Source organism: Pristis pectinata, chromosome 6 (genome assembly GCF_009764475.1).
Source record: "Pristis pectinata isolate sPriPec2 chromosome 6, sPriPec2.1.pri, whole genome shotgun sequence".
Lineage (NCBI taxonomy): Eukaryota > Metazoa > Chordata > Chondrichthyes > Rhinopristiformes > Pristidae > Pristis > Pristis pectinata.
The window spans coordinates 12,795,601-12,814,943 of NC_067410.1; the positions used below are offsets into that span (position 1 = coordinate 12,795,601).

General features: G+C 40.6%; 1 protein-coding gene across 1 annotated transcript in view; it reads right to left on the reverse strand.

The window, feature by feature from the left end:
* LOC127571309 (monocarboxylate transporter 5-like) overlaps positions 1 to 9,724 on the reverse strand; it is a 45,788-nt gene extending 36,064 nt beyond the window's left edge. Inside the window, exon 1 of the mRNA XM_052017581.1 lies at positions 9,594 to 9,724. Coding sequence (XP_051873541.1) covers positions 9,594 to 9,683 — 90 coding nt within the window. The 5' untranslated portion in view covers positions 9,684 to 9,724. The remainder of the gene's footprint in view (positions 1 to 9,593) is intronic.
* Positions 9,725 to 19,343: the final 9,619 nt, after the last annotated feature.

Consider the following 19,343-nt stretch of genomic DNA (forward strand, 5'->3'; position numbering starts at 1 on the left):
ATGCAGAATTTGTTTATGCCATATTCATTTTGCATCAGATTTCAAGCTGATGAATTACTATAAATTTTCATTACCAGCCTAGTAAAGGAGATCTATTCTTTAAACAAAAGGGCTTTCTGTTGTCAGTTCAATCTGTGGCACAAATGTTCCCTGATAGTACTGTGTCAAATTTCCCCCGACAATAACAGATTGACTATAGTAAGTCTGTACTCACCTCTTATTACGTTTAGTAATGTGTTTATACATTCTCAACTGAAGTTGTAACTTTTGATAAAATCACAAAGATTTTCATTCATTAGCTTTTTTTCCCATTCCCTAATAAAAAAAACTTCCTTTTCATATGAGATTCTTTCCACCTCCCACATTCCCGCCTCCCTCAGAGTGTTTACTGTAATTGTTATAACACAGCACGAGGCCATTTGGCCCTTTGAGTTTACAGTGGTTCCTAATAAGAGCAATCCTACCATGGTCTTTGCCGACAGCCTTGCAAACTATACTTTCTCAAATGCCTTTTCAATTCTCTTTGGAGGAGACTAATTAATTCAATCTCCACCATCCTCACAAGGAGTAATTTCAAGATCATAATTCTCTCTGCATAAAAAGGCCTTCCTCCAATCTCCCTTGAATAATTTGCCCAAAACTGGCCTTTAAACTGTCCGCTAATGAGAAAGGTGTGCCTCTTTCTACTCTTCCTAAACCAATCACAATCTGGAATGCATCCAGTGAAGTTTTTTAACGACTGCTTTCTCTCTAGCAGCGAAGAACTTCATAGTCATAACATGCAGTTTCTTGCCTTACTCTGCAACCAAAAGGTACCTTTTGGATATGGATAAAAACATTGCTTCACCTCAGCTTAACATTTCCCAAGCATCCCACCCAATAAGGCTTCCTTTCTACAATTGTTATTATTTCATCTTTGCATTCTTTCACTGCAACAATGTAAGGGAGGACGATCAGTTTGGAACGGTGCCAAGATATATATTGTTCATTCTGCTTTAACTCCAGCCACCAATGAAAGAGCTTAGCAGAAGGTTTAATTATCACACTTAATTTTTGATCTAAGATGCCCCTTCCCAGAAACTCAATTTTAGAAAATGCCAACCTTTATGTCCTTAACATTTTCATCATCTCTAAAGAACGTGACCAGAAACTTACTGACTCCCTTTTAGCTATTCAGCTTCGGAACAAAGGTCTAAGATAATGCTAAGTGAAAGGGTCACTGGCAATACCGTGAATGCATGAGTTGGAAGCAGTGCTGAATGAAAGACTGGACTTACAAAAATCTATTGTACAACCAATAAAATGAATTTACTTAGAAGACAGAACTATTCAAACTGTAGATGAAACAGAATTTAATACCAAAACTACAGCAACTTCTCCCAATAAATGCAAGGTGATTTCTCCAAAAAGCATGCAGTGAATGGAGGGTGGTTACATATAAATCAAAAACGTAAAATCAATCTCTGTCACTTGTCTCTGCACGGTCACCAAGCAGAGTTGATCTGGGAATTATTCCTGATCTCAGGAATCCCAGGGAATTCCTTATTAGGAATAGCAGTGTCACTTTATATGGTCTTTCAAATATATATTTGTTTTCAGCCTTAAATCCTGCATCATATGAATCAAACCATCAAATAACAAGACAAACATTTTGACAAATGAGACTTATTTCAAATAGGAATCAAATTCCCAGTGAGTGTTTTTGTTTAAATCGAAGCAACAGGAATGAAATTTCATGTATATCAATCCAATAATTTAATAACAGAAAATGCGTCTTAGGATTCCTTAGAGTTAAGGTAAGGGAACATGAAAAATAAGTGCATTCCAAAATTACGATGGATACTGAGCAACGTAACATATAGTCTCCAAAGCATGTTACAGTTAAGAATGGTCCATTTTAACAGGCATATAAACAACAGGCAGCTGGGAGGTGGAGGAGTGTGTGAGGAACCAACATGGTTATCTACACAAGTAAGCCGAAGACATGATTGAATAATGAACATTTATGGAGTCATAGACAGAGTCGTACAGCACGGAAACAGGTTCTTCAGCCCAGCAGGTCCATGCAGACCACTAAGTATTCACCTAGACCAATCCCAAGGTAATCCCAATTCTTTTATTCTCCCATATTCCCCTCAACTCTTCCCAGATTCTACCAATTATCTACACACTAGGGCAATTAACCTACCAACTCACATGTTGTGGGAGGAAACTGGAGCACCCAGAGGGATCCCACGGGGTTACCGGGAGAACATGCAAACTCCACACAGACAGCACCGGAGGTCAGGAATGAACCCAAATTGCCGGAACTGTGAGGCATCCCATCCAGCTGCACCACTGTTGTTCCTTATATCTGCATTTACCATGGATACTGCCATAGTCTTAATAAAAGGGAAGATAGAGAAGATAATGAATGGGGATGAAACGTGTGTAGGAGGAGGTACTATAAAAGCAGGCTGGTCTTAAGGTGGGCAAATCAGCCAATGCAGATAGGAGGCATGCGAGGTTGAACATAGGACACTACATCACAGTACAGGCCCTTTGGCCCACGATGTTGTGCCAACATTTTATCCTGCTCTAATATCTATCTAACCCTTCCCTCCCACATAGCCCTCCATTTTTCTATCATTCATGTGGCTATCTAAGAATCTCTTAAGTCCTTAACGTACCTGCCCCCACAACCTCTGCCGGTACTGTGTTCCACGCACCCACCACTCCCTGCGTAAAAAAACTTACCCCTGACATCCTCCTTATACCTTCCTCCAATCACCCTAAAATTATGCCCCCTCGTGTTAGCCATTGTTGCCCTGGGAAAAAGTCTCTGACTGTCCACTCGATCTATGCCTCTTATCATCTTGTACACCTCTATCAAGTCACCTCTCATCCTCCTTCTCTCCAAAGAGAAAAGCCCTAACTCACTCAACCTCTCCTCATAAGACATGCTCTCCAATCCAGGCAGCATCGCTTAGATTGCAGTTGCTTAGAGATGGGAATGGAAATAGTAGGTGGAGACACAAGAGATTCTGCAGATGCTGGAATCTGGAGTAACACACACTGAGGAACTCAGCAGGTCAGGCAGCATCCATGGAGGGAAACAAACAGTTGACGTTTTGGGTCGAGACCCTTCATCAAGAATAGTAGATGGACTGACCATGGTTTTCCCATTCTCCATGGGCAGAGGGCTGGGGAATGACAAAAAGAACAAACCTGGCAACAAAAGGCCAATCAGTTTTACCTCACTGATGGGGAACTTTTAGAAAGATAAACAGTGAAAAATGAATAATTGTTTTGCAATGTCTGAGTTAATAAACAACAGCCAGCATGGATTAGAGAAAGGCAATTCATTATTTGACTAACCTGACTGGTAATTTTACCTAGGTGGCAGAGAGGGTTGAAGATAGTGCAATAAATCAATACATGGATTTCCAGACGTTACACATAAAAGACTAGTTGGCTAAGTCAAGGCACGGGGAATAAAATGGTCAGTGAAGGCTTAGATAAAAAATTGACTCAAGGACAGACATATAAAAGTCATGGTAAATGATTGACTTTCAAACTGAGGGAATGTAGACAGCGATGTCATTGATGGTACCACTGCTATTTATAATATTCTGCAGAGTATAGCATTCCAGTCAGGTGGGTGTTGAGAGAATGCTGAAGTGATTTACATCATAAAGTGTTATACAGCTGCAACATGACTTCCTGACTTTTATACTCAACACCCTGACTGATGAAGGCAAGTACACCATACATCTTCTTTCCCACACTATCTAAATCTTCTCTCTGTTTACTCTGTTAAACCCAATTTGCCTGATCGAAAGGAAGAACACTTCAAGCCTATACTCGTAAACTAAATCCCCCTCAAAAGATAGAAGTGATTTATTTGCATAATGCAGAGGTGGATGACATAATCTACATGGGTTGTCACCTCAGTTTAATTATATCCTGCCACTCATCATTCGTTTGTAAGTTTTGACGTCACTTGCAGATCATCTTGATATGAAGAACATATAAAATACTGTAATATATAAAAACCTTCAATGGCCTTTTGTACTTACATTCTTGAACAACCTTTACCCGTCATCTACACACTGCTCAAACCTTAAAACAGTTTCAAGAGCACACCCCTTGTTATGATAGAGTTTAATTTAAACAGACAATTCGCAAATCTTTCTCCACTAAGGAAACAGTGTCTCACATTCTCCTGTGATGTGACCCACATTACATACAGCTTTAATTCCAATATCAAAGCTAGTAAAGACATAACACTGCCCTGTAATACATCTATTTACTGTAATACTCTGATTGTGACATGGAACATTCATAAGTAACTTAGTAAAACCACACCAGAATCATCTCTAGAGACACAAGAGACTGCAGATGCTGGAATCTGGAGCAACCAATAATCCTGATGCAGGGTTTCGACCCAAAGTGTTGACAATTCCTTTATTCCCACCGATGCTGCTCGACCTACTGAGTTCCACCAGAAGACTGTTTGTTGCTCAAGAATAATTTCTACATCAGTGGGTGAAACTGATCACATACCTCAAGTAATGTGTCTTGACTCAGACTGTGTCACTAAAGCCATTATAACTAGAGGGAAACACAATACATTATCTAGCAGAGGTTAAACATTTTTGACCCATCTTAGCTTTCTTGGTTGCCAATGGAGCCGTCTATAATCATCACAGGCTGATGTGATGCGTCTAGTGTATTGGTGAAGAATGTTACCATGTTTCTTGCTGAAAGCTTTTTATGTGCTGGTGTGCTTTTCATTTTCAATCTCCACCTATGGCCAACCACAATACAAAACGAAGAGCCAACCCTATCAGTTTCATACCTTCTCTATTGGCAAGTCCCTTATTGAGCCTCTGCATAGCTAGGAGCCTTGCGGTCCCAGCGTAAAGCTCCAAGGGAACTCAGGAGAGGTTTCACCCCCATTCATGAACGTCATGGCACTCACAAGCCAAATCCACAGCAATGGGTAGAATGCCTCTTTGTCTTATGGGTATCTCAAGAGAGAAGGTGGTTACAGGAGTAAACTCCAGACAAAATATCTGGAATGGAGTTTAAAGGTGAACTGACATCAAACCAGGTCATCTTACCAGCAACTCATGCCAAATGTAATGTTCTGCTTTTATTTGGACCCAACCAGTGGGTCTGATAAGAGGGACCCTGATATTTGGGCAGCCCAGTGTCTCCATAAATTTGGTCTAGGCTTGGACCCTGTAAAGGACACCCTAATATTGCTGTATCTACAATTATTCCAAAGCATTAAAACTGATTCACTATTATCTCACATCTTTCATTCTGAAGATATTTTTTTCCTGCTTAACTGATGTTCATAAACAAAATGTACTCTTCATACTGAAAGACAGCAGGGACTGAATACTTCCCCATTTTGTACTGACTGTCAGCAATTGGCACTCATACCTTCTAAAGTATCACAAAGCACACTACATTGCATACACCGTTACTACCAGTTCATCCAAGTTTTGGCGGTGTTCTTAAAACAGTTCCTCAAAACAAGGATAATTTGCTTCCATGCTATTCTGTAGCTGATGAGGCTAATGTGGGACACAGAGATTCTGCCAAAGGCAGGGCAAGAGGTACTTGACAGGGCAGGTGGTACACTCCTTCTCCCATTTTGCTGGGCGTTAGTGAGCTCCTGATGAATTGACCCAAGGTTCTTAATGCAATTCCAAATGCTCCTTCTCCACTTTGAGCCACCATGGGCCAATGACTCCTACAGGTGGGTGGGTGGTTGTTACAATTTTTCAAGGACACAGCGAACATCCTTGAATCCTTTCCTCATTCTCCTGGTAATCTCTTCTTGTGTCAGCTCAGAATAGAGTTTTGAATAGAGTTCAGAATAGAGTGTCGACTTTTGGAGTGTGGTGTTGGGAATGTGATTGAAGTAACATGTTCATCAGAGACCACCGAGTATAATTCGAGCCTCAAAGCTGGCAACATAGGCCAGAGAGAGACACTGATGTTGGTTCACTCATCCTGCTAGTGGATTTGGAAGACGTTATAGAGACAGCATTGGTGATGTCTTTCCAGTGCTTTGAGGTGCCTGCTGTAAGTAATCCAGATCTCATAAGTATACGGGAGGGCAGAGGTCTCTGTTGCCAGTAGACAGAGCTTTCAGCTGGGTTTGTTTTGATCTTCATATACCCTTTTCCTCAAAGGCCAATGACAGTACTGGTGCACTGAAGGCAATGTTGAATTTCATCGTTGCTGTGTGCCCGCATTGGGAAATGGCTTTGAGATAGGCTAAGAGGTCCACATTTTCCAGAATGTTGTCTTGGACCTTCATTATCAGAGGGTGGTGGTGTACAACAAGTCAAGTTGGTGCAAGACCTTTGTTTTGCATATATTGAGGGTAAGGTCCTTTCTCATTTATCTTTCACTAAATGAGATGACAAGAACTTGGATACCAACCTCAGAACAATATATGCAGTTCAATGACTGACATTGGAGTGACTTTCCTTCTGGACTGAAGGTTGCATAGGATGAACAGTTTCCCATATGCCCTGTACATTGGCTGGAAGTTTATTCAAGGTGACGTGTAGCATTGCAGTAAGAAAACCTGAGATGCTTGCTAGGCAATAATGCAGCCTTGCTTGACACTGCTGTGCATTGAGATTAGCTCAGCTGTGGACCCATTAGTCATAATTACAGCCTGCATGCCATCATGTGGCAGACACAAGATGGAGACAAATTTAAACGAGGAGCCAAATTTACAAAGGATGCTTCACAGTTCCTCTCAAATGACAAAGTCAAAGAATTTTTGAGAGATCAAACAGGAACATGTAGTTGACGTTGCACCTGCATTTCATCCAGGAGTTGTTGAGGCGTACCAAGCACCTTGATCATTGAGCTGCCCATCTTCTGCCATCATGTCTTATTCACAACAGCAACATCAAAGAGTTTGTGTTCCCAGGCAATAATAGTCATGTGGCATTCAGGTCCAACATTGCCGGAGCTGTCAATGAAGGTCCTCACATTCCTGATCCCAAATTTCATAATAAGGTGGTCTTGCTGATACAGGTTGAACACACGTTATTGGCATCTTTAACATGGACCTTGGCTTATGGTCTCATCCAAAGGAGAGCACTGAAGTATCAGCCTATGTTATGCTGTCTGTTGTCTGTGTTGCTATGGAAACATACTTGGTCTTCACTGTATTTGTGGGTTAGGGTAGTGTGGGTTAGGGTGGTAGGGGTTGTGGTGGGAAATCAGGAAGGGAATGACCATCAATGAATTTTCATGAAGCTGGTGATCTCCATCACCTGCTGGCAACCATCAGAAGGTTCCCAGCGCAGGTTTGGACGCCGTATATATGAACCTATTGGCAAAATTAAAGACATTCATTCCCTTTTAAAAGATGGATAAGAGTTCAGCAAATCTGGTAATGTGATCTGACAGCAAAACAAAACCAATGATAAAGTTGTGTGGCATCCCAAACGTACAACAGAACTGACTCCAGCCTCACGCTACACACTGATTCTTATAAGGGGTAGAAGTAGGCCATATCACCCTCTGAGCCTATTCTGTCATTAATAAGATCACTTTCCACTGTAATATAAGTTTCCTTCATTATCCACATATCCCTTGATTCCCTTACTATCGAGAAATCTATCTGAATGAACTCAATTCCAAAGATTTGCCATCCTCCACATGGAGAAATTTCTCCTTATCTTAGTCCTAAATGCCCTACCCCTTATCAACTGAAACTGTAACCCCTGGTTCTAGACTCCTGAGCTGGGAGAAACATCTGCCCAGAATCCAATTTGTCAAGGCCTGTAAGAATTTTATAAGCTTCAATTTGATCTCCTCTCATTCTGCCAAGCTCTAGAGAATACAGTCTAGTCTACTAGACTACAATCCCTCATCTAAGGTCTCCCTGGAATCAGTTTACTGAATCTTCATTGCACTTTCTCTATGGGAAGTATATTCCTTCTTAATTAAGGAAAGCAAAACTGTACACAATACTCCAGGAGTGGTCTCGCCATCATATAATGACAGTGTTATCTTTACTCCTGTACTCAAATCCTCTCATAATAGAAGTCAACAAGAAATTTGCCTTCCAAACCACTTGCTCCCCTTGCAGACACAAGAGACTGCAGATGCTGGTATCTGGAGCAACAAACAATCTGCTGGACCTGATGCAGGGTTTCGACCCAAAGTGCAAACAACTTCCTTCCTCCCACAGATGCTGCTCAACCCGCTGAGTTCTTCCAGCAGATTGTTTGTTGCTCCCCTTGCATGTTGGCTTTTCAAGACTTGTATGCGAGGACATTTAAGTTCCTTTGAACACCAACATTAGCCAGTCTCTCATTTTTTTTGTTTTGACATTAAGTGGGTAACTTCACACTTGTCCACATTATATTGCATCTGTCACTCTCCCAGCTTGTCTAATTCCCCTTGAAGCCTCTTTACAATCTACTCCCCACTCAAACCTCACTTTAATGCCCTCAGCTAAATCCTGATAGAGATCATGACTAGCTGGGGCCCATCCCTGAGGTATCCAATGAGTCGCATCCTGTCAGCCTTAGGAAGATCTGTTTATTAGCCCTCTGCTTTCCCTCTGATAACCAAGTTTCTATCCACGTCAGTACATAACCCCGAATTCCACATGCTCTCACCTTGTTGACCAATCTTATCCAAAATCTTATAAAACCCAAATTTCCCACATCATCTGGTTCCTTCATACCTATTCTACTAGATACATTAACCAAGTAGTCCAGTGGATGACTCCAATATGATTTTTCTTTGATAATTCTACATTGACTCTGCTCAATATGATTATTCTTTTCAAGGTGAGCTGATATTACATTATTTGTAAAAGATTCCAACATACCACCTTCTCATGTCCTCTAATCTCCTGGAAACCACTCAATTGTAAAGCAATCACCAGGAGGTCCATTACCTTCCAGGGTAACTAACAGGGGGTCCTTAACAGTGGCCATGCTATTTTTGTCTAGAGTATAGAACAAATTGAAAACCATCACACAAAAAGTACAATGCGAGAAGGACTAATGCAAGTTATTAGCGATTATTTGGACTATGTATCTGTTTACTTAGATTATATTTGGACACATATATGCAAGCATAGACACTCCTCCAATGGGGCTTCATTCAACCCTGTACCATCAACACCAAGCACGGCTATGCTCTCTGCACCAAACACACAACGGGAGTTTCCAGGTTTTATATCGGCCTGAACACCAAATCTAAAATTCGTCTTCTGCTATTGACTCCGAGTCCCAGCCTAATACCAGGAAGGTTACTTAACACGTAGACTTTTTTTGTCGCAGAACTAACATCCTTAAACTCCACCAAATAAGCCTCTTCCTGTTTATTTCTGGCCCACACACTTGAAATACATATACCCCCACCACCCAAGGCGACTTCACCACTGCGATACAGTTTCAGGACGCGAAACTCGACACTTGGCTTCCAGCAACAACATCAAGTGATCTAGCTGCTGGGGCTGTGTACCTCGCTGTTAGCCCGTGATATTGCAACAGGTAGTCACTGCTACAATTCCCACTTTGTTCTTTCTTGCTGTAAAAGTTTCCCCTTACCACAAAAAGATAGAAGACGATAATCCATCCCCAGTCTCCTTCCGGGGGATCTACCAGTTTCCGAGTTTGGGCTCCGTTTGGACCGGACATTGTGTTGGTTCTTGTTTTACTTCGGTCGATTATCTCCTGGGTGCCGGTTCTCTCTCTTTCTCCCTCCCTGCCGTGCACTCCGCCTCTCCCTCTCCCGTTTGTCTCCAGCATTGCTTTCTGCTTTTGCCAAGTCCCACAGGCACAGCCTACCCCTAGTGGCGGAGGTGGACAAGTTCAATTCAAGCCATCTGGGTTTCCTGAGCATCAGTGGGCTGTGGAACAAGGGTTACCTGCCCTGCAGGGTCACCTTGGAATCCAGAGCAAATAAAGATTAAGCCCAGACTCGCTGCTGGGAGGAGAGCGGGAGAAAAATCATAGATAGGAAAAAAAACCCACATAGGATGCTAAACGTCCCTGGAGAGAGAAGCAGAGTCATAGAATCACACAGCATGGAAACAGGTCATTTGGCCCTCATGTCCATGTTACCCAGTGGGCACCCATCCATATTAATCCTATCTTCCAGCACATGGCCTGTAGCCTTCTATGCGATTCAAGTGCCCGTCTAGACACTTCTTAAATGCTGTCAGCAACTCTGCTTCAACCAGCCTCTCCAGCAGTGCATTCCAGGTACTCACCACTCTCTGGGTGGAAAATGTCCCTCTCAGATCCCCTCTAAATCTCTTACCCCTTACCCTAAGTCGTATGTCCTCTGGTTTTGATGACATTTCATTAGAGCTAGGCATGAATAGGTTCTGAGGTTCAGTTCCTATGTATTTATGCATTGATAACAATCCCTGCAATTAATAGCAACACTTAAAAGATATTTGGACAGATACATGGACGGGAAAGGTTTAGAGGGATATGGGCGAAAAAACGGGCAAATAGGACTAGCTTAGGTGGGCATTTTGGTTGGCATGGATGAATTGGGCTGAAGGGCCTGTTTCCGTGCTGTAACACTCTTTGACTCTACCTATTGACAGTTCCCAAATACCTTTATTTAACCACTCCCATCCACCTGGGGAAGGTACTCCCACAGAGCTGTTAGGTTGGAATATAAGAAACAGCAACAGGAGTGGGCCAACAAACCTGCTTCAACATTCAATAAGATTATGAATCAACTGATTTTGATCTCAAGCTGCACTTTCCCATCTCTTCCCCATAACCTTTGACCCTTTAGACCAAACATCTGTTTCTCTCTGCCAGAAATATATTCAGTGATTCAGCTTTCATAGCTCTCTGGGGTAAAGAATGTCAAAAATCCACGAGAAATTCCCCCTCGTTTCTATTTGTAATAGGAAATCCCTTATTCTGAAACCCCAGTTCTAGATTCCGCCAGGAGGAGAAATTGGCTCCAATTCCACCCCGTCAAGCCCCCTCAGAATCTTATGTTTCATGAGATCACCTCTTATTCTAAAGGCCAATGATCATAGGACCAACTTGTATAATTATTCCTTATAAGATAACCCCTTCATCCCAAAAATCAACTGAATTACACCTCTCTGGTTTGCCTTCGATGCAAGCACATTTCTCCTTATATAAGGAGATCAAACCAGTTTTCTCAGCAATACACTGTAGAGTTGCAGTACTTTTGTACTCCATCTCCTTTGCAACAAGAGGCAACATTCCATTTCCCTTCCAAACTACTTGCTGTACCTGGGATGATAACTTCTTGCATTTCATGCATGAAGTCACCCAGATCTCTCTGTACTGCAGCATTCTATTTAAACATTATTCAGCACTTCTTTTCTTCTTACTAAGTAATACAACGTAATACTCCATTTACCAGATACTTGTTTAACCTATCCATATGCCTATGCACACTCTCTGACTCCTCTTCACAACCTGCTTTCCCATTTGTCTTTGATTCATCTGCAAATTTGGCTACAGTGCACCTAGTCCCTTCATCTAAATCAGTTACATAGATTGTAAACACCTGAGGCCCTTATATTGATAAGATAAGATATCTTTATCAGTCATAGGTACATCGAAACACACAGTGAAATGCAGCTTTTGCATAGAGTGTTCTGGGGGCAGCCCACAAGTGCCACCATGCCTCTGGAGCCAACATAGCATGCCCACAACTTCCTAACCCGTATGTCTTTGGAATGTGGGAGGAAACCGGAGCACCTGGAGGAAACCCACGCAGGCACAGGGAGAACGTACAAGCTCCTTACAGACAGCGGTGGGAATTGAACCCGGGTTGCCGGCGCTGTAATAGTGTTACACTAACCACTACACTACCCCGTGTAGTTCCCTGTGTAATTGATCCCAGTGTAACCCCAATAGTTACAGCTTGCAACCTGAAAATGACCTTTTTATACTGATTCTCCTTTTCCTGTTAGTTAGCCAAACCTGGAGGAATACTCAAGTATGAAGCCAATGACATCAGCTCCTACCTTTTACAGTAATCGTTTATATGGCAGCTCATCAATTATCTTTTGAAAATCCAATAAAACCTTCATCTATTGTCTCCCCTTTATCCACCCTGCTTGTTTTGTCATCAAAGAATTCTAATACATCTCTCCATCAAAGTTTTCCTTTCATAAAACCATGTTGATTGCTTGATACTGTTATGATTATCCAAACATCCTGTCACCACTTTCTTAATAATGGATTCCAGCCTTTTCCTAATGACAGATATTAGGCTAGCTGAGTTACAGTTTCTTGCAGTATCCTTTTCCTTGATTAGGGGTGTTACATTTGTGGTTTTCACATCTTTCTTTTTCAATATTTTTATTAATTTTCAAATTAGTACAAAATAATATATATAACATTAGTAGTTATACATATGGTGCAGAGAGATCAGGATAGCAATCATAACTGTTAATATATATAATCACAAGGAGTAAAAAAAAGTAATCTAGACGTCCCGCTCTCTTATTAAATGAACAAATACAAAAGGAAAAGTTGAAAATAAATTTAATTATATGAGAAAAGAACCCCCAAATCAAAAAAAATATTGATAATAAACCAAAAAAACCCAAAAACTTCAAAAAAAACTGGACTGATATTTCTTCAATTAAAAACAAACATTATTATGTCGTCAACTCCGCTCCTCTGTATTCGAGGGTTATTGAAAGGGATCTGAAAAAGGTCTGCTTATATCATATGGAAGTATTGAATAAATGGACTCCAAACTTCCTCAAATTTAAGCGAAGGATCAACAGTACCACTCCTAATTTTTTCTAAGTTTAAACATGCTATAGTTTGAGAAAACCACTGAAAAGTGGTGGGAGGTATTGGATCCTTCCATTGGAACAAAATGGATCGCTTGGCTATTAATGTGACAAAGGCGATCATATGACGAGCAGAAGCAGATAAATGGTGAGATTCCATCATTGGTAACCCAAAAATTGCAGTAATAGGATGAGGTTATAAATCAATGTTCAATACAGATGAAATAATGTTAAAAATGTCTTTCCAATATTTTTCCAAAAGGGGACAGGACCAAAACTAGGGAAGCCACCTTCGAATTACTTCTGTCACATATAGGATCTATATGATGATAAAAATGGGCTAACTTGTCCTTGGATATATGGGTCCTGTGAACCACCTTAAACTGTATCAAAGATTGTCTAGCACACATTGAAGATGTATTAACTAATTGAAGAATTTTCTTCCATGTCTCTGTAGGTAAAAGTATCTGGAGTTCTCTTTCCCATTCATCCTTAATTTTATCAAGTTCCTCTGAACATATTTTCATAATCTGATCATAAATTATTGCTATCAGGCCCTTCTGATAAGGATTAAAACCTAAAATTTTTTCTTGTAATTTCAATTTTATGTGGTGTCGGAAAAGAAGGTAAAGTAACTTTTAAAAAATTTCTAATCTGTAAATATCAAAAAAAATGTGATCTAGGCAGATTGTATTTATTAGACAACTGTTCAAAAGATAAAAAACAGTTATCAATGAATAAATCATGAAAGCATGTTATTTCCTTCATTTCCCATAAGGAAAAAGCTGAGTCAAAGGTTTTCAAATCTACCAGAACTTTTCCAGAATCTTTAGAACTTTGGAAGATAATAACATCACTATCTCAGCAGCCACTTACTCTATGACCCTAGTATTCAGGACAATTTTTCCAGGGGACTTGTCAGCCTTTAGTTTTAAGAGTTGGGAGTTCCAGGTTTTAGACCCAGTGACAATGAAGAAATGGCTACATAATTCTAAATCAGAATGTTGTGTTTACAGATGGAAGCATTCTAATGTGCCAGCTGCCTTTTCTTCTGGGTGGTGAAGCATGTAGTTTGGGGAAGATGGTGAAGGAATCCCGACAGTTTGCTGTAAATGGTAACAAATGGTTCAGTCTTCCCTCTCATTCATGTGCTGGGTTTTAAGGTTGGGGATGTTCCGTTGCCCACCACTCACAAATGATTATTGCAAGACTGCAGAGTTTTCATCTGATCGATTGATTGTGTGATTGCTTGGATCAGTCTTTTGCACACTGCATCCATTGCTTTGCTTACATGCAGTCCTGCATTGCAGCTTCACCAGTTTGCACCTGATTTTGATATGTTCCTGTTATTGTTCCTTCTATACTCCTCATTGAACCATAGTTTGGTGAAGTGGCTTGATACTCAAGGCAGAGTAAGAGATATGCCAGGCCATGAGTATACTGTGTGGTATTGTATAATTCTGCTGCAGGTCACTGTGGTTCACACATGTTAGATGGGAACTGCTAAATCTATTCTGATTTATTCTTTTCAGCTCAATGGCAGTGTCACACAACACAACAGAGGGTATCTTCACTGTAAACTTATGAATTCTTTCACAGAAGGAATGTGTAGTAACCATTCAGGTTAGTTTATTGTCATATACACCAGGGTACAATGAAACTCCTTGCTCACGTGAAGCTCTCAGAGTAAAGAGTACACATGGTAATAATAAATACAACAATAAAGACAGCGATGAGCACAAAATAACAAAATAGTGCAAAGATTGTAGTGCCAATTCACTCAAGAGTCAAAGCACCTGCAACAGATAAGTTGGTGAGAACAAGCTTGGGCAAAAGCTCCAAAGCAAAAAGCAGATGCGTAAATCAGAAAAAAATTTAAGAATGCTGGAAATACTCAGCACACCATGCAGCATCTATGGAGAAACAAACACTTCAGGTTGATGACCTTTCACTTTCATAGATTCATAGAATGGTACAGCACAGTAACAGGCCTTGACATGTCCATGTCAACTGTGGTGCCTGTTTATGCTAATCCCAACCACTGATGTTGTTTGACCTGCTGAGTATTTTCAGGTTTATCCCTTATGTTGGTTCACTCACCATCTGCTGTAAACATAATCAGGCTTGGCCCAAAAAGACTTGGCCAGTTTCGTTAGGGATGATGCTGGCGACTTATTGCAGGTAAAGACCCCAATCATGTATACAAGCTGCGTCCTTGTTGCTCTCAGAGCTGCTTTCAAATGGTGTTCTGGTTAGCTTCATCATAATTGCATTCAAAAATAATATGATTATGGTAACACAATAATTATTCTTCTCAAATCTTTTTTGTATAATGCTCAGGCAATATTTTTTCTTGTCTCCCACTGAAAATTTAGGATTGAGAAGTGGGTAATGTTGGGAAGTATTTTGTGTAGTGCAGTTTACTGCATTGAATTTTTTGCTTGATGCTTTCCAGGTTCACCATTATGAATCAAAAACTAACAATAGACCTTGGAAAGGATGAGGACATGAGAACGACTTTGAACCAATTGGTCTGCAGCAACAGAAGTGCACATGACATTTCATTCATTTCACATCAGAAATTTTTGTATGTAAAATGCTGTCAGATCAGGTGAAAAACTAGCAATAATCTCAGCAAGGAAAAGGACTACACTGACAAAAACATTTGTTACAAAATATAATGATCCACTGATTTGTCTGTAGGTGTTTATTTATAGCTTGTGAGAGCTGGCATGAGGAGGATTCCTTTGATGGTTAAAAAAAGAAATAAGACGTTGCTGTACTCATTGTATTCCTTTCAAAAGAATTCTATGTGTTATTGTTGACGTCACTACTGATGGGGAAGCAGCTCCTTTAAAAAATGTATATATTGTGATTGTTACATCTCTTGTCTACCAGAGTTGCTGTTGTGGATATATGGTCATTAAGATTGATATTTTTTGTCCAAAACTGACATCAAGATTGGGATTGATATTTTTTTGGGGGTTGGGCATGAAAGGGCACATGAGTTAGAGTTATGATGTTATCGAAAGGCAAATTGGATTTGTGAGGAAATTTCAGCAGCATAGTGGTTAGATTAACTGCCCAGAGTTCTGGACTATTGATCCAGAAATATCAGTTCATATGGCAGGGGGATTTTTAAATCCATGTAATTAAATAAATCTGGAATCAAAACAAAATGTTTGTCACGGTCATGGTAACTACGAAACTAATAGATTATCGTTAACAATCTATTAGGTTTGCTGATGTTCAGGGAATGAAATCTGCAATCCTATCCAGGTCTGGCCCATATGTGACTCCAGACCGACCAATGGGGTTGATTCTTAACTGCCTCCTCAGTTCAGGAGCAATAAGGGATAAATAATAAATTGCAAGTCATCTCCACGTCCCCAGGACAAATAGGACAATTTCTGTTTCTTACGTTTCACATCAGCCTGGGCAGAGCAATATCGATGATATCACGAGTGTGATGATTGTAGAATGAGAATGTATGTTCTTCAAAAACAATTCTATGATTCTTTCTCCTTCCTTAAGATTCTGTGCACAAAGGACTACTCTTGGGTTCAAAGGCTATCTCCAGAAAATCTGGTTACAATGTCACTTTTGCCTTCACTCCCCACTCCCCATGAGCAATGCAGTTGCTGGGCAACCTGCGTTCTGATGATGGAAGTGGCCAATAAATCAGCACACACTGAAAGGCAGCTCAGAAACAACTCTCCTTTTGCTCTGGCAGTCCGTTTTGGATTGAGGATGACTTGCTTCCACTCCAGTTTTGTGGGTTCTGAGGTGGCTAATGTGGGAACTGCAAACTCTTCCATTGATGGGTTAGGAGGTGATTGATGGGGTGAGTAGTTTGTGCAGTGGTGCATTCCTCCTGCTGCTTACTCAAGGTTTCTGGGCTCTCCTGATGTGGGGAAATGAGGTTCTCAATACCATCCCAAATGTTCCTTCTCCACTTTGAGCAGTTTTGGACCAGAGATTCCTATAAATCATTGAGGATGTTGCACTTCTTCAAGAAAGGTTTAAGCACATCCTTGAATCATTCTCTCTGTCTTCCTAGTAATATCCTCCCATGACAGAACTTGGAATAGAGAGTTTGTTTTAGAAATCTTGTATCAGGAGTGCAAACGATGTGGCCTGCCCAACTGTGAGTAACTGGGGCCTCATTGCAGGGTAAGTTGGTCTAAGAGAGGACACTGATGTTGGTTTGCTTATCCTTCTAATGAATTTGGAGGATTTTACCAAGACAGAATAGGCAATAAGGTAGCCTTTAAGTTTGATGCCAGGTCTGAGGTCTTGATCATCTACAGCATGGGAGTGGTCCTAATGATGAGTGGTCCAAAAAATGTTGTGCAGAAGATTTTGGTCTTGCAGAGGTTGAGTGTAAGGTCCATCCTCTTTTATATTTTAGTGAACAAGTCAACAATGTCTGGGATCTCGGCCTCAAAGCCTACACAACCGCAAGTATCCTCTGAATGCTGCAGCTCAATTATTGAGGCTCGGGTGACCTTGGTTCTGGAGGGTAGTCGCTGCAGGTTGAACAGTTTCCCATTTGTTCTGAAGATTAGCTTCATTCACATGGGACATTTGTTGGAGATGAGGTGCAACATTTCAGCAAGAAAGATCAATAAAAGTGTTGTGGCAATGTCACAGCTTGGTTGACACCAGTCTCCAGTGAGATCAGTTTTGAGGTAGACCCATCAGTTAGTATCATGACTTGCATGATGTCATGGAGAAAAAGCCATACAGAGATGAATTTCAGTGGGCAGCTGAATTTGAGAAGGATGTTCCCTCATCCCTCCCAAGTGATGGTGTCAAAAGCTTTAGTGAGGTCGAAGAAGACCATGTACAGCAGCTGGTGCTGTTCCTGAATTTTTCTTGGAGTTGTCCTGCAGTGAAGAATACATCCACTCCTCCTCTGGATGGACAAAATAACTCTGTGATGGCCAAGGAACCTCGCATTCTGATGAAGTGGGTAAAAAAATCAGTGAAAGGCAGCTCAGGGGCAATTCTACAATTTATCCAACCCCAATGTGCAGAAAATCCCAGCATTAATTTGGTATTTCCTCGCACTGTGATAGTTGAAATGAGAATCTTAAACAAGGAGACCTGAGTGCAAACCTAATCCCACCATATTAAGTGGCCGTATCTGTTCTATAATTTACCACATCCACATCCTAACCTCACCACCTTAGCTTTATCTCAATGTCAAATCTAAGATTAGAACTACCTGTGGGTAATACCATACAATGGTATCATGCGTACTATTTCCTATCACAAGTACACATTCAGACGTAGCTTTCAGGCGATAAGTAACTGAAACAGATTTCTGATAGCCAAAGGAATATTCATACTCACATTTTGTCTTCATTATTGGTGCTGAATGCCACAGGCTCCATAAAAATACTGGCCAAATTTATCTTCATATCTTCAGAAACTTATCCCTCATCTACTTAACTGACACAGATGAAACGGGGAATTGGCACATGGAAACTCCATAGCACAAAGCAGAGAATCACAAGTGAAATGTTGATTATAATGTAGATTATAATTTCTTGAATGGCAAATGGAAGGTAAGAAAATTCCTTTCTTGATATGGTAATATTTGATGTTGTTGTTTCAGGAATTTGATAAATATTTGTCTGATACAAAATAAGATAACTGTTCTGCCATCTTGACTCAGGACCGCTGATAATGCAATTATTGTGTTGTGCATATTTATTGTATTTCACTATTTCATATTAACATTAGTAAAAAGGTAAAGTAACTTACCCTGATCAATCACCATCTCAAGTACCCATACAGTAACTCATGGATGTCCAAAGTACAGCATTAGTGACCTGTATCCTCTGTGTCTTGGCATCCCAATGAATGAATTCTGAGTAAACCAAGGTAGTCTTAATACATCTTTTCTGCAGTGTCTTTTTTAATGTAACATGTCTGAATGTACTTCAAAATGACAAAACCAAGAAGTAATTGTAGCTGGGTGCCTGGTGCATGTGCAAATTAATTTTTTAGACTTTGTATAACCACTGAAGTTCTATGCAGTTGAGTGGTTTATAAAGATGAAATATTTATTTACAATAATATTCCTAGAATGCCTGTTATAGGGAGAGACTGGGCAGGCTAGGACTTTGTTCCTTGGAGCATAGGAGACTGAGGAGTGACCTTATGAAGGTGTATAAAACCATGAGGGGCACAGATAGGGTGAATGCACTCACTCTTTTTCCCAGGGAAAGGAAATCAAAAACGAGAGGGCACAGGTTTAAGGTGAGAGGGGAAAGATTTAAAAGGGATGAGGGCAAGTTCTTCATGCAGAGGGTGGTGGGTATGTGGAACAAGCTGCCAGAGGAAGTGGTTGAGGCAGATACAATAACAACATTTAAAAGACACTTGGACAGGTACATGGATAGGAAAGGTTTAGAGGGATATGCGGGCAAGTGGGACTACCTTACATGGACATCTTGGTCAGCAAGGACCAAATTGGGCCAAAGGGCCTGTTTCCACACTGTATTACACCATGACTGTTTGAACATTGCACTCA